This window comes from Oxyura jamaicensis, chromosome 3, assembly GCF_011077185.1.
Source record: "Oxyura jamaicensis isolate SHBP4307 breed ruddy duck chromosome 3, BPBGC_Ojam_1.0, whole genome shotgun sequence".
NCBI classification, from domain to species: Eukaryota; Metazoa; Chordata; class Aves; order Anseriformes; family Anatidae; genus Oxyura; species Oxyura jamaicensis.
In genome coordinates this window covers 13,153,979-13,164,615 of record NC_048895.1, presented here as the reverse complement: position 1 = coordinate 13,164,615, position 10,637 = coordinate 13,153,979, and the positions used below count along the sequence as shown (strand labels likewise).

Genomic DNA, 10,637 nt, shown 5'->3' with positions numbered 1-10,637 from the left:
GAAGGTTTTGGTGAAGGTCCTTATCTGAGGGTGGATATGGACTGAAATGTACCCTGCAAAATCTAATAGTAGTGGGTGAGGAAGGCTTTGGAGGAAAATCTTGAAATGGGGAAGTAGCTCATGGATGCTTCCTGGCATTTCCAAAGGATATTATGTACTTCCTGCATTGACAGATACTCTGGTGAATCCAAGAAAAGATTTTATGACAAGCACTGCAAAGGAAGTGCTGTTCAGTTTACACTTCCATTGTATTTTTTCCACCTTATATAGGAACTTAATGGTGTTACTTTAGCAGCTGTGTGATTTTAGTGCATTGATTCCTATTCAGGGACCGAAGATTACTGCATGTTCTCTTTCTGCCACTGGGTGATAGTCAAACATAGACTAACTCTGTTGCTCCATTTCCTCACCTTTGAAAAGGAAATAACCAAGATTTGCTTGATGTGTAAAGAAAAGCACCAGAGAAAGGGAAGATGATGTTGAACATGTCATCTGCTTTCAGTGGCTTTCATTTGCATATCCCTCCAGTAACAGACGAGCACAGAAGCTGATTGCTTTCTGTCAGAGTGCTGTCACTTCGTGCTGTGTTACTACGGACTGAAGCAGCCCTGTGGGTGCTGGCTCAGGGTGACTTGCTCCTGTACAGGCTGGTCATGCTCACAAGCCCTTTTGCTTATTCCAGTGGCTACAGGGTTTGGGAGAAAGCTCAGGTAAGAGGAAAAAGAAGCCTGGCAGATGAGTTGCTGCAGGCTCTGACCTTTGGTCTGGCTGAGCCCTTTCTTAATTACTTGTGGGCAGAGACTGAGTGATTCTGTAGTTAGCGAAAAGCTGAGAAGCGTGACCTGCCTGATGGACTCGTGCTATGGGAACGCTGAAGAAGGGCTGAGAGTGGGACACTCTTGCAACATCTCTCCCTGGAAAAAGGGCAGGCTGTTTAGGCAGCAGCTGGCTAGCCTTGTTCTGCCAGCCCTTGTAGCTATTTTTCTGTCTCATGGGGCATGAGGATTGAACTTGGTGTGAGCTTAAATCAGGGGTGCAAGATTGTTGTGGGGCTTGTTTCAGGTTAGTGCTTTGGTGGCCCTAAGGCAAGCATGACTTTGTCTGTTTTTGCAGTTACCTCTAGTGCTTGTAAAAGTATCCAACTGAATAACTTGTGCTGTGTTTTGTAGTGAAATGGACATGCCACACGTAATAGCTTTTGTGCAACTGATTCCCTCTTACAATTGCCTTGAGCACTTGGGATCCATGTTGGCTACTGCATCTCAGGGAAGTTCAATTGCTTCCTCTCCTTGCTGGTTGGTGGTACAGGTTTTTTGCTGGCCGGACCTCTCCAGCTGGGCAGAGTGGGCAGAGTGGGCCTCCATCTACTGCTGCTTTAGAAATAACCGCAGGTGGATGGAAGGCAGGCTCTGCACTGACCTGGAGGCAGGAGGTAAGTTGTGGCAGTGGGCTTCAGAGGCACGCAGGAATTCATCCCCATAAAAGCCCTTTGTAGTGTCTGATGTTTTGCCCTGCCTCTTGTTGTGTCCCCCTGGTAACAGAAATTGCTGGTTTTGTCTGTGCTTGGTTGGAAAGTAGCTGAAGAGCTGCAGTCTAAATGAGTTTGTCTAGAATTTAGCCTTTGGACAGAGGGTTTTGAGTGGAGTTCTCCTCAATATAATTTTTCAGATTGTATAAAACCTGTCTGCCCAGCTCCTGTAAATACGGAAAGTTCATGGGGTCCAAGTCTGGTCTGCGGTTCCCTTTGTACAAAAGCAGAAATACCACTCACGTTTGTAAAGCACTGAATGTGAAACCGTGATAGGTTGCACAACTTAGTTCATTCTGAGCAACAAACTACGTGGGGGCAGGCCATTTAGCCAGGCTGTTGGTATTTTGTTTGTCACAAGAAGCTTAAAGCCTCAGCTAAAATGAAATGCTGTTATGGACATAAATATGAGTTAACCTTTTCCTCAGAGAGGTGATGTGGCCATCTCCTGTGTTCTGATAATGACCTGAAACTTTTCTGCAAGGTTTTTCAGCACTGTGCAACCCTCCCAGAGTAATGCAGCCTCATTAAAACACCCGTGTAAGAAACTGGCATGAACTCCTTTTGGTGCTAATGAGAAGCCTGCTTTTACAGGCTCATTCTGCTTCCAGAGAAGCGTGAGTCAGGTTTCAGGTGGCTGCTGACACATCTGCCTTGAGCAACAGGGAAAGCTGGAATTGGGGCTTGGAAAAAAGGCAGCTCTGCCTTCTCTTGCTTGATGATGCCAGTGCAGGGACATGACACCTTTGCAGCTCTGGGGCTGCCACTTCTCTCGAAGCGGGAGCATTTACAGCAGTGTTCAAAGACTTTGTCAAGACACGATTGTTTTGGGTGTCAGGAGAAAGGCTCTGTGGCTTCCTAAGAAGGGCAGAAACCCTCTCTGCACAACTCCGAGAGGGTTCCGAGGGTACTTTATGTGTCTTACCCAAGCTTCTCCAAAACTTTTTGATGTAGAACTGGAAAACAGTGCTCAGTCTCCTGAAGGATGGGTATTTTAAATATATGTTTTATATCACCATGTTTTTGCATTGCTGGTGGAACAGATGTTTCTGCAGGGCAAAAATGTCAAGAAAATTTTGCTGAAGCTGTTTAAGATCTTATTCCCCAGATAACTGCCCTGTTCCTATTCTGGAGCAAGCACACAGTAGAGCTGCATGTATGCATACCCATGACACTTCTGCAGAGGTTGGTATTTCAGTGCAAAGAGCTGATAAAATTGATTGCAAGGCCATGGCCCAAATCCGCTTCCTTTAAATCTGAGTCTGCTTTGCAGGTGGGATGGTGATCCCCTAAACTTCTGGGTCTGTCTGCGCAGTGGTCACAACAGAGACCTTGTGATGCTGACACATGGGCTTTCTCATCTAGTTCGCTTAGAAAAGCTGGTGCTTTATAAGAATAACCACACGGGACTGACTGTAGCTCAGTTTGCTTCTTCGTTTGAGGTACAGACTGAAAGATTTAGCACTAGGTTGTCATAGTGACCTAAATGCAAATGGTTTCCTCCCAGCCAGCAGAAAGTCATGTCTCCATACAGAGCGCTGCCAGTTAAACCTTGACTTGGTTCTGTGCAGCTGCATGCCTGACACCCCAGCTGCCAACAGGTTCTGGATGTACCTGATTCTGGATGTACCTGTACCTTGACAGATGACTGATATATAAAGGCCTTCCGTGTCCAAAATACGGAGCTGCAGGTGTGAAGAGACTGCAAAGTGGTATGTCAGAGTTCCTTTATTTTGGTAGCTGGCAAGCTGTTTCCAATGTAATCAATAAGTAGGAGAGTGGGGGGAAACAGCTGCATAGCAAAGCTTTTGAACAAAAATGGGGGGGGTTTGACTGACCCTCTCAGATCACAGTGCAAACCGCTAAGCTCTGCGAATCTCCAGTGAAATGTAGGATGGCTTGGTGTGGGTGCATGAAGGGCTCCTCAGCCTGCAGCCCATCCCTCCCTGAGGCAGAGCTGTTAGAGAACACTTGTCCAGAAGAGGCTAAGCATCCTCATAAGGAGATGAGCTGAGAAAATTTGTAATGCACCAAGCACTCGTGCTTCCAGCATGCTGGGAGCACTGTCTGAAACCGAAGGAAACTGCTCCTTCAGCTCGCTTGTAATGCTTCTAGGTGAACGGATTCTTCTGAAGTACCAGCTTTGGTTTTCCCAGGAGCTCTTAGTGCTGCTGCTGGGATTGTTCTTTTTTCTCCAGCATCTGGGGCTGGCAGGAACAGCTCTTCCCTCTCTCCTTAGGCTCTACATTTTTTATTGGATGTATTTATTTTTATGTGATTGTCTTTGTAGCCAGGAATAGATGGCAGAGCCTCTGCAAAGGTATGAACTCTCAGTATTAACTGGTAAGCAGTTAACCTTGGCGTAAATTCTAGCAAAACTGCTTCCTGGGCAGAGATGTCAGCTCGACTGCTGGATGTCATGGTGACTCAGTGGCACTTAGCACTGACCTAAAAGAACTGCAGCTGGTGGTGTCCTCCTGATGGGAGAGTGTTTAATTGCTGAATTCCTTCCCTAGCAAGGTGCTCGGAGGTGGACTAAGAGCTCAGCTGACTTTAGCCCTGCTCCTTCCTTTGATCATGGTAACTGTTAACTACCTGGAGGTGACAGATGCTGCTATTCCAGCGTGCCTTGCTTATTGTAATGTTACAGTAAACACTTAGGCTTAGATTTACAGCTGCAGCAGAGCTGCCTTTCTCAGAAGGTGCTTGCCGGCTTTCCCGCTGACTTGGTTGCAGAGAGCTCATCTGTGCTGTAGGAAATGCTGCCAATAGTGCTGTGTAAAACATGTAGCTCTCCTTTGCTTCCAAACTAGCCTGTTCGGGTAGAAATGTCTGAACAATCTTGCTGCATTTTCCTCAGGACAAGAGCACGGGCACGTTGTGTTTGTCAACCTGCATGATGCCATCTGGCTTTAACTCTTGTTTTTTAACAAATGGGGAATTGACTCTGAGTCAGCTGTCAAGTGATCTGCCTGCAAAGGCTTGCTGTGGCACTACTACCATGAGCAGAGGCCTCAGCTGTGCTGTGAACAGCCCGTTGGGCTTCAGGGTTTTGTACCTTGGCCTGGAGCCCATCAGTGGCTGTTCTTGACCAAATGATCGTTAAAAAGGCTGGAAGTGGGGGTGTCCCTGCTAACAGGAGGTGCAACAGAGCGGCAGAAAAGCAACAGCTGTGAGAAGCAAGGGTGTATTTGTGGAAAGAAAGGGATGTTTATAGCTTAGGTCAGGGCCCTGTTCATTTATAAGCATATGAATGAATGCAGGCCGAGGCTTTGTTGCTGTTCTAAGGTAGCAGTTACCCAAATCCTTCCAGATTTCTTCTCAGAAAGAGCAGTCAGGCATTGAACGGGTTGCCCAGGGAGGTGGTGGAGTCACCGTCCCTGCAGGTGTTCAAGGAAAGGCTGGACCTGGTGCTTAGGGACATGGTTTAGTGGGTGACATTGGTGGGAGGGGGTGGTTGGACCAGATGATCTTGGAGGGCTTTTCCAACCTTAATGATTCTACTTAATGATTCTAGGCTTCTATGAAATAAGGGCTTTAGTCCTGTGTGAGCAATAATCTGCATGAAGAGTGAAGGCTTGAAGAGAGGAAGGTGCCCACATAGGCCAGCCCATCATTCTGCTAAAATGCAATATAAGCTGTAGACAACCAGAAATTAAACAGTGAACGTTAACGTGAGTGAAACTACGTTGTTTAACCTCAGCAAAAATATGCTTTGGAAATGATTGTGTTTATTTGTCTTAGCATTTGCAACGATGCCCTTTCATAGCAGACTAGCTTTTGATTAATGTAGAAACAGTATTTAGGCTGTACCGGTTTGAGCTGTGGGTGCGTCTTAAGAAAGTCTCATCCACATTCTTGACTTGAGGAAAGAATAGCTCTACCTTATGCATTCCTGATAGATATTTCTAAGCTTTTCTCTGGCTCTGGAGACCCTTTAACACTTGTGTGTGTATCCCCAGGCATACTGTCCTATTGTAAAGCTTTCCACAGTGTCAAAGTTGTGTGTGTTGTGGTTTAGGCTCGTTTATATCATAGCTGCGTGAAGACTCATCATACAACAACGCAAGTCCAACAGAGCATGCTGGGTCTGTTCACACTGCTTGGAAGTCTTGTTCAAAGAGGGTGAATTGCTCTGTAGCGAATGAATGACAACATGTTCTCATCTCTGGTTTAGTTTTGGAAGAAGATACAGACAACTGGATAGCAATAAATTTGGTCAAGGCAAGTCTTTTCTTCATTATTCAGATTTTGAGCATCTTCCTCAGGGACAGGTAAAAACAACCGACCATGTGCTTTGAGAGAAAAGTTCTGTGTTGATTCTGTACAGCTGTTCCCCACTTCACTTTTGGCCTCAGAAGTCCAGACAAGGAAAACGTCACGATGGTAGATCCCTTGCAAATCACACTCTCACAGGGAAAGGTGGGTCAGTGACAGAGAGCAACAGGGACGTGTGCCTTCTGTAACCACGGCACTATCCAGACCTCAAAATAGCATTTCAGCATCTGCAGATAAAAGGGAAATGGGTGACAAAGTTCAGTTGGCTGCTGCTTGTTCTTGGCATTGTGGGCCATGTTGGGGCAGGAGAAAAAGAGCATCTTTTAGTGTTTCCCCATCCTGGGAAAAATGCTGTTTGCCAAGTGACCATATCTTACTGGGAAAGGCTCTGGAAGAGATTTCCTGGGAGGAGAAAATCCTATATTTAGCAGGTTCTCCTATCCAGGAATACAGGCTAAACAGCCGTGTCTGCTTCAACTCGCCTCACACTAGCTGACTCCACATGGGGAGAGCTTGTACGTCGTGGGACATGGCAGAGCTGGTGTGAAGTGACTACACAGTGAGAGCTGGCCAAGAATCACCCCAGTTACTGGGTACCCCCATGGAAGTGGCTACCTACCTGTTGGAGTTTTTTCTTCCTCTGGAAGTGACAGCTGTCCAGGCTGGAGTGCTCCCTCTTCTCACACACCGTGCGGCCGATTTCCACGTGGAGCATGTATTTCAGCCCTCTGACAATCTAGAGAAAGCAGTTTCCTCCTTTAAAGGAAGGCAGGGGAACAGGATGCTGAAAGAAGCTATTGGCGAGAGATCAAGCGCTACCTCTGCGAATTGTGTGTGGCGGTGTGGGTGGAAGTGTTTTATTTACAAAATTAAATACATAACATAATTAATACATAAAAAGTTAAATTACATAACATAAATGGTGGAAACACCTCCCGAGGGGCACTTAAATGGGATAGAGGGACATGTGCTGTTAATCTTTGGGCACACATAGCAGCCTTGAGGAGGATCTAGAGCTCCTACGTCTTGGGTGCTCTGTAGCAGGGTCAGCTGATGAATGGGTTGGAGGACCACCAGAAGTGTGTCTTACCTGCACCATGGCTTTGTTTATTTGCCATTCTTTAAAAAGATAGAGGTCGTTGGAACTGTTGTTGTATTGGTAAACCCCAAAGCGAGCTGCCTTGCGAACACCGGGATTGTTAGTGTCCATAGGCACAGGGAAGCCAGGTTTCGTGGTTGAATGAGGTGGTGGTATGTAGGTACCTGGAACACAAAACATGATCATGAAATTTTTGAGTGGTTAAAACCATGGTAGGCTGGGGTTTGTTCAGCCATGAGCACATCTTTCCACACAGCCTTTATTATTCTGTGCTCTTAGGTGTGCAGCTACTCTTCCTGCATCTCCTTTTGTCCTTTCAACAGTTCAGAAGAATCCTGAAGCTCACACCTGATGCCCATACCTCATCCACTTCATGCTTAACTCCATCCTCCTTTTCTGAGGTACAAGAGGAAGAAATCCTGAGCCTGCACAAGTTCCCGTGCTGCTGTTGATGCCAAGGCCTGCCAGTCGGGGAGGTGACCCTTAGGGTTGTGTGTGGGCAGCAAGCCTGCATTCACACGTCCATGTGAACTTGAACCCAAAGTTTGTACTCATTTTCTGCAAAAGCAAAGGTTTTTACCACCTCCAGCTTTTCTTTTTCTTTTCTTTTTTTTTTTTTTATTTTTCACAGTTAGATCTCACTAAGAGCTCTCCGCTGAGCCACAGAACACCCTGTGCATTTAAGCTAGTTTCTCCTGAGAATAATAATTAGTTTATCTTGCTCCAAAGTAGAAAAGAGAGCCAACGTGGTGACCCAGAGCCCATTTAAAACACAAACAAAAACCAACAACAAAATGGAGCATTACGTGGTACCATCAACATAGGAGCCTGGAAGGATTCAGCTTTCAGGTTGCACGTGCATACCCTGGTAACGTTGCTCAGTAGTTAAAGCACTGGTCTGCGAAGGAGAGACTCAGCTCCATGTTCCCTCTCAACCTCAGGATGTCTAAATTCACATCTCTTTCTATCCTGTACCCCAGCTGTCTGATGACCCCCGTTTTCTTGCAGGTGGGAGCCCGGAGATGCAGGCCACGTGGCTCAGAGGGGAGTGGATGTTCTGCAAGTGTGACATATCTCTGGTGTGGGGGTGACAAGCCTCACAGTCTCATGCCTCTGATCTGTGTTGGGACTGGGTGTGCAGCCAGCGTTGGGTAATGTGGCAGTGTTTTTTTCACCTACCAGCCAAAAGTAGAGTGGCCCAGGCTTTCAGTGCGAGGCTCTATGTGTACCAGTGGTGTTAAAACACCCCCAGCCCACACTTGTAAGTCCTAGCCAGGGTGGGAGGAGAAGCACTGTGTGACCTGGCACTAAAATCTCACAGAGGATGTGGTCTCAGGCTGGGAACAATGACTCTTACCGCTCTATGTGGAGTTGCTTAGGGTCAAAGTGTTTGTATCTCTAGATCCTATCTTTGCTTCTGGGCTTGAACATGGGAGGAGAGGTGTTGGTGAGTGTGTGTGGGGGTCTGGCCTGCCTCCAACTTCTGCTGGACAGGAGGAAGGTAGATGGCTTTCTTGCTCTGAGTTAACAGCCAACTGCCTGCTGTTAAGCAAGAGAGGGCTGTTCTTGCAGAGGTGAGCCAAATGTGTTGAAGGACCTAACTTGTGCTTTCCTCATTAAGGAGTAACCTGGGGGTCCTATTCCTGCAGTACGAGAGAGCAGTCCCATGGATGCTCTCTCTCCCAGCCTGCAGGGAAGCAAATGGGGACTTTTTTGCAGATTTATTTATTTATTTATTTATTTATTTTAATGGGGGTGCTTTCAAAACCTTCTCCTCATTACTAGGAGCAAGACTGGTTTTTATCTTTATATTTAAGATGCAACAGAGTTCCTGCATGCTTCTGCAACCCCCAGAGGAAACCACAGCCGAAACAAAATGCTGTTGGCTAACCAAACGCCATCCCGGAGCACGTTAGTACTTTTCATGTATAAGAACCGAAGCAGTGCTGTAGTAGAGCTAAAACCTTCAGAGAGAAAACACTCCTGTCTGCCACTGCCGTCCCAAAGATTTAAGGCCAGCTGCAGTCAAAGGAGTTTCCGTGCTCAGCAAAGAAAGAAACGATAAGGAGTAATGTTTCATTAAAGTCGGTACTCAAGTGCCCATCTGTACTTAGCAGTCAAATTGTTACCCACAGTCTTTAGATTTAATAATAATTGAGGTTGTGCAGAGTTTAAACACTGACAAATAAGCTGAAACTGGAAGTTGACTTTGAAAAACTTAGGTGATGTTCCTGGGTAGCATGGCTTGCTAAAGGGAGGGAAAGCCTTTTAAGCAGTGGAAGTTTCAGCTGAAGTCTGAGCACGGGCAGCAGTTAGAGGAGAGCTGCGGTCACAGGACCTGAAGCACAAGGAAAACAGAAATTATTTTAGGCTCTTACCATCAGAAGTCCCGGTGAAGCCCCAGAGCACTACACAGCAAAGCGTGGCGAAGCTGCAGGCAAGGCTTACTGCCATCTCCACCGCTTCGCGAGAGGAGCCCGCCAGCGAGAGACGTGACTGCCCCGCTTCCTGCAGGGGAAGATGTGCCTCTCACAGCCCTTTTATTGGCTGCGAGGGGAGAAAAGCACCCCGGCCCCCCCGAGCGGTGGCAGCTCGGACACTGACTTTGTCTCCTGCTGGTGACCACGCACCTTGGAGCCCCACCACAAAGCTCTGCCTTGGTGACTGCAGCGCCCGCCCTGCGTCAGATGGGGACTTCTGCGTTGTGATCCCCAGGGGCTGGGCAGAGGTACGCGTTGTAACGCCCATCCTGTGCTCTGGGAAGGGTGGTGGGGTGAGGAGAGTAATGCTCATATGCTTTGAGATTCGTGGGGAAATGTAGGCCTTAAGAAATGGGCGGTGAGCCCTGGGGACGTGGTTCTTGACTTGTGTGTGTGTGTTGGGGAAGAGTGACAGAGAAGATGGGTCTTGTTTCCCCTGGTGTCGATGTGTGGAGTGGGGGTGAGTTGTGGGTAGGGAAAGACAAGGAAATCTCAGGGGAACTCACCTAAGGGGGCTCTGTGGAGCCTGCTGGAAGAGGATTTTGACTTCAGTGGCTGGGGACAATGCTGTGCTCCCACATTTACAAAGGGGGTTTTGAGAGCAGGATGTGTCCTGCTCCAAGGAGGTAAAATTTTCTCCAGGTGCTTTCCAGAGAGCAAGGCAATCACAGAGAGAGGGTTAGTTGGGTTCTCTGTGGCTTGCAGAGCTGCTCAGCCCTGGGCTTGGTTTCCCCAGGGTCAGTGCTTCAGGTGGTCATCTCCAGGTGGTGGTGACCCATGCTGAGGAGCTTAAGTATGTGGAAAGGGCTCGGTTACCAGGCCTTGTGGTGCAGCTGCCAGGTTCAGGAGAATGGGAGGTGAGCCGGCACCACACTGATGGGGTGACCGACCTTAGTCTGCAGCTGTACATTTATTTTAGGTGAGCAGGAAGGTGGTCGTTGCCTTGCACTTGCCCCAGCAATGAACTGTGTTCCTTTGGGTAAACCCATCTTACTCCCTGAAGGAAAGTCCTAAAGCAGGCCGGCACGGGTGGCACGTAAGAAGCCAGAGGAGACTCATGTGAATGTTTCTCTGTAGAGATGAGGTCAACTCCCCGTTGAAAAGTCCCACCATGAAGGAATGGGCAAGCAGGGTGAGTCACACTTATCATCAGTCCTATCACACAGAGCTTCTGAATCAGACCTCAAAGCCCACGAAAAATGTTGAGAGCATGAGGGGTACTATATTGGTTGGGTTTGTTTGTTTGTGGCTT

General features: G+C 47.5%; 1 protein-coding gene across 1 annotated transcript; it reads right to left on the bottom strand.

Annotated features, from left to right (window-relative positions):
- Window positions 1-5,239: 5,239 nt before the first annotated feature.
- CST7 (cystatin F) lies at window positions 5,240-9,548 on the bottom strand. The gene is made up of 4 exons (XM_035323121.1): window positions 9,284-9,548; window positions 6,897-7,069; window positions 6,426-6,542; window positions 5,240-6,033 (listed from the first exon to the last, which is right to left on the bottom strand). The coding sequence occupies exons 1-4, from the start codon at window positions 9,357-9,359 to the stop codon at window positions 5,956-5,958; spliced, it is 444 nt and encodes a 147-aa protein (XP_035179012.1). The 5' UTR covers window positions 9,360-9,548; the 3' UTR covers window positions 5,240-5,955.
- Window positions 9,549-10,637: the final 1,089 nt, after the last annotated feature.

Bases quoted from the DNA above. Each gene is read 5' to 3' on its own strand.
- CST7 (XM_035323121.1), bottom strand. From the start codon at position 9,359: ATGGCAGTAAGCCTTGCCTGCAGCTTCGCCACGCTTTGCTGTGTAGTG. The intron at 6,543-6,896 runs GTAAGACACACT...TGCTTTCTCTAG, and splicing joins TAAACAAAGCCATGGTGCAG to ATTGTCAGAGGGCTGAAATA. The intron at 6,034-6,425 runs GTAGGTAGCCAC...TTTTATCTGCAG, and splicing joins GGAAGAAAAAACTCCAACAG to ATGCTGAAATGCTATTTTGA.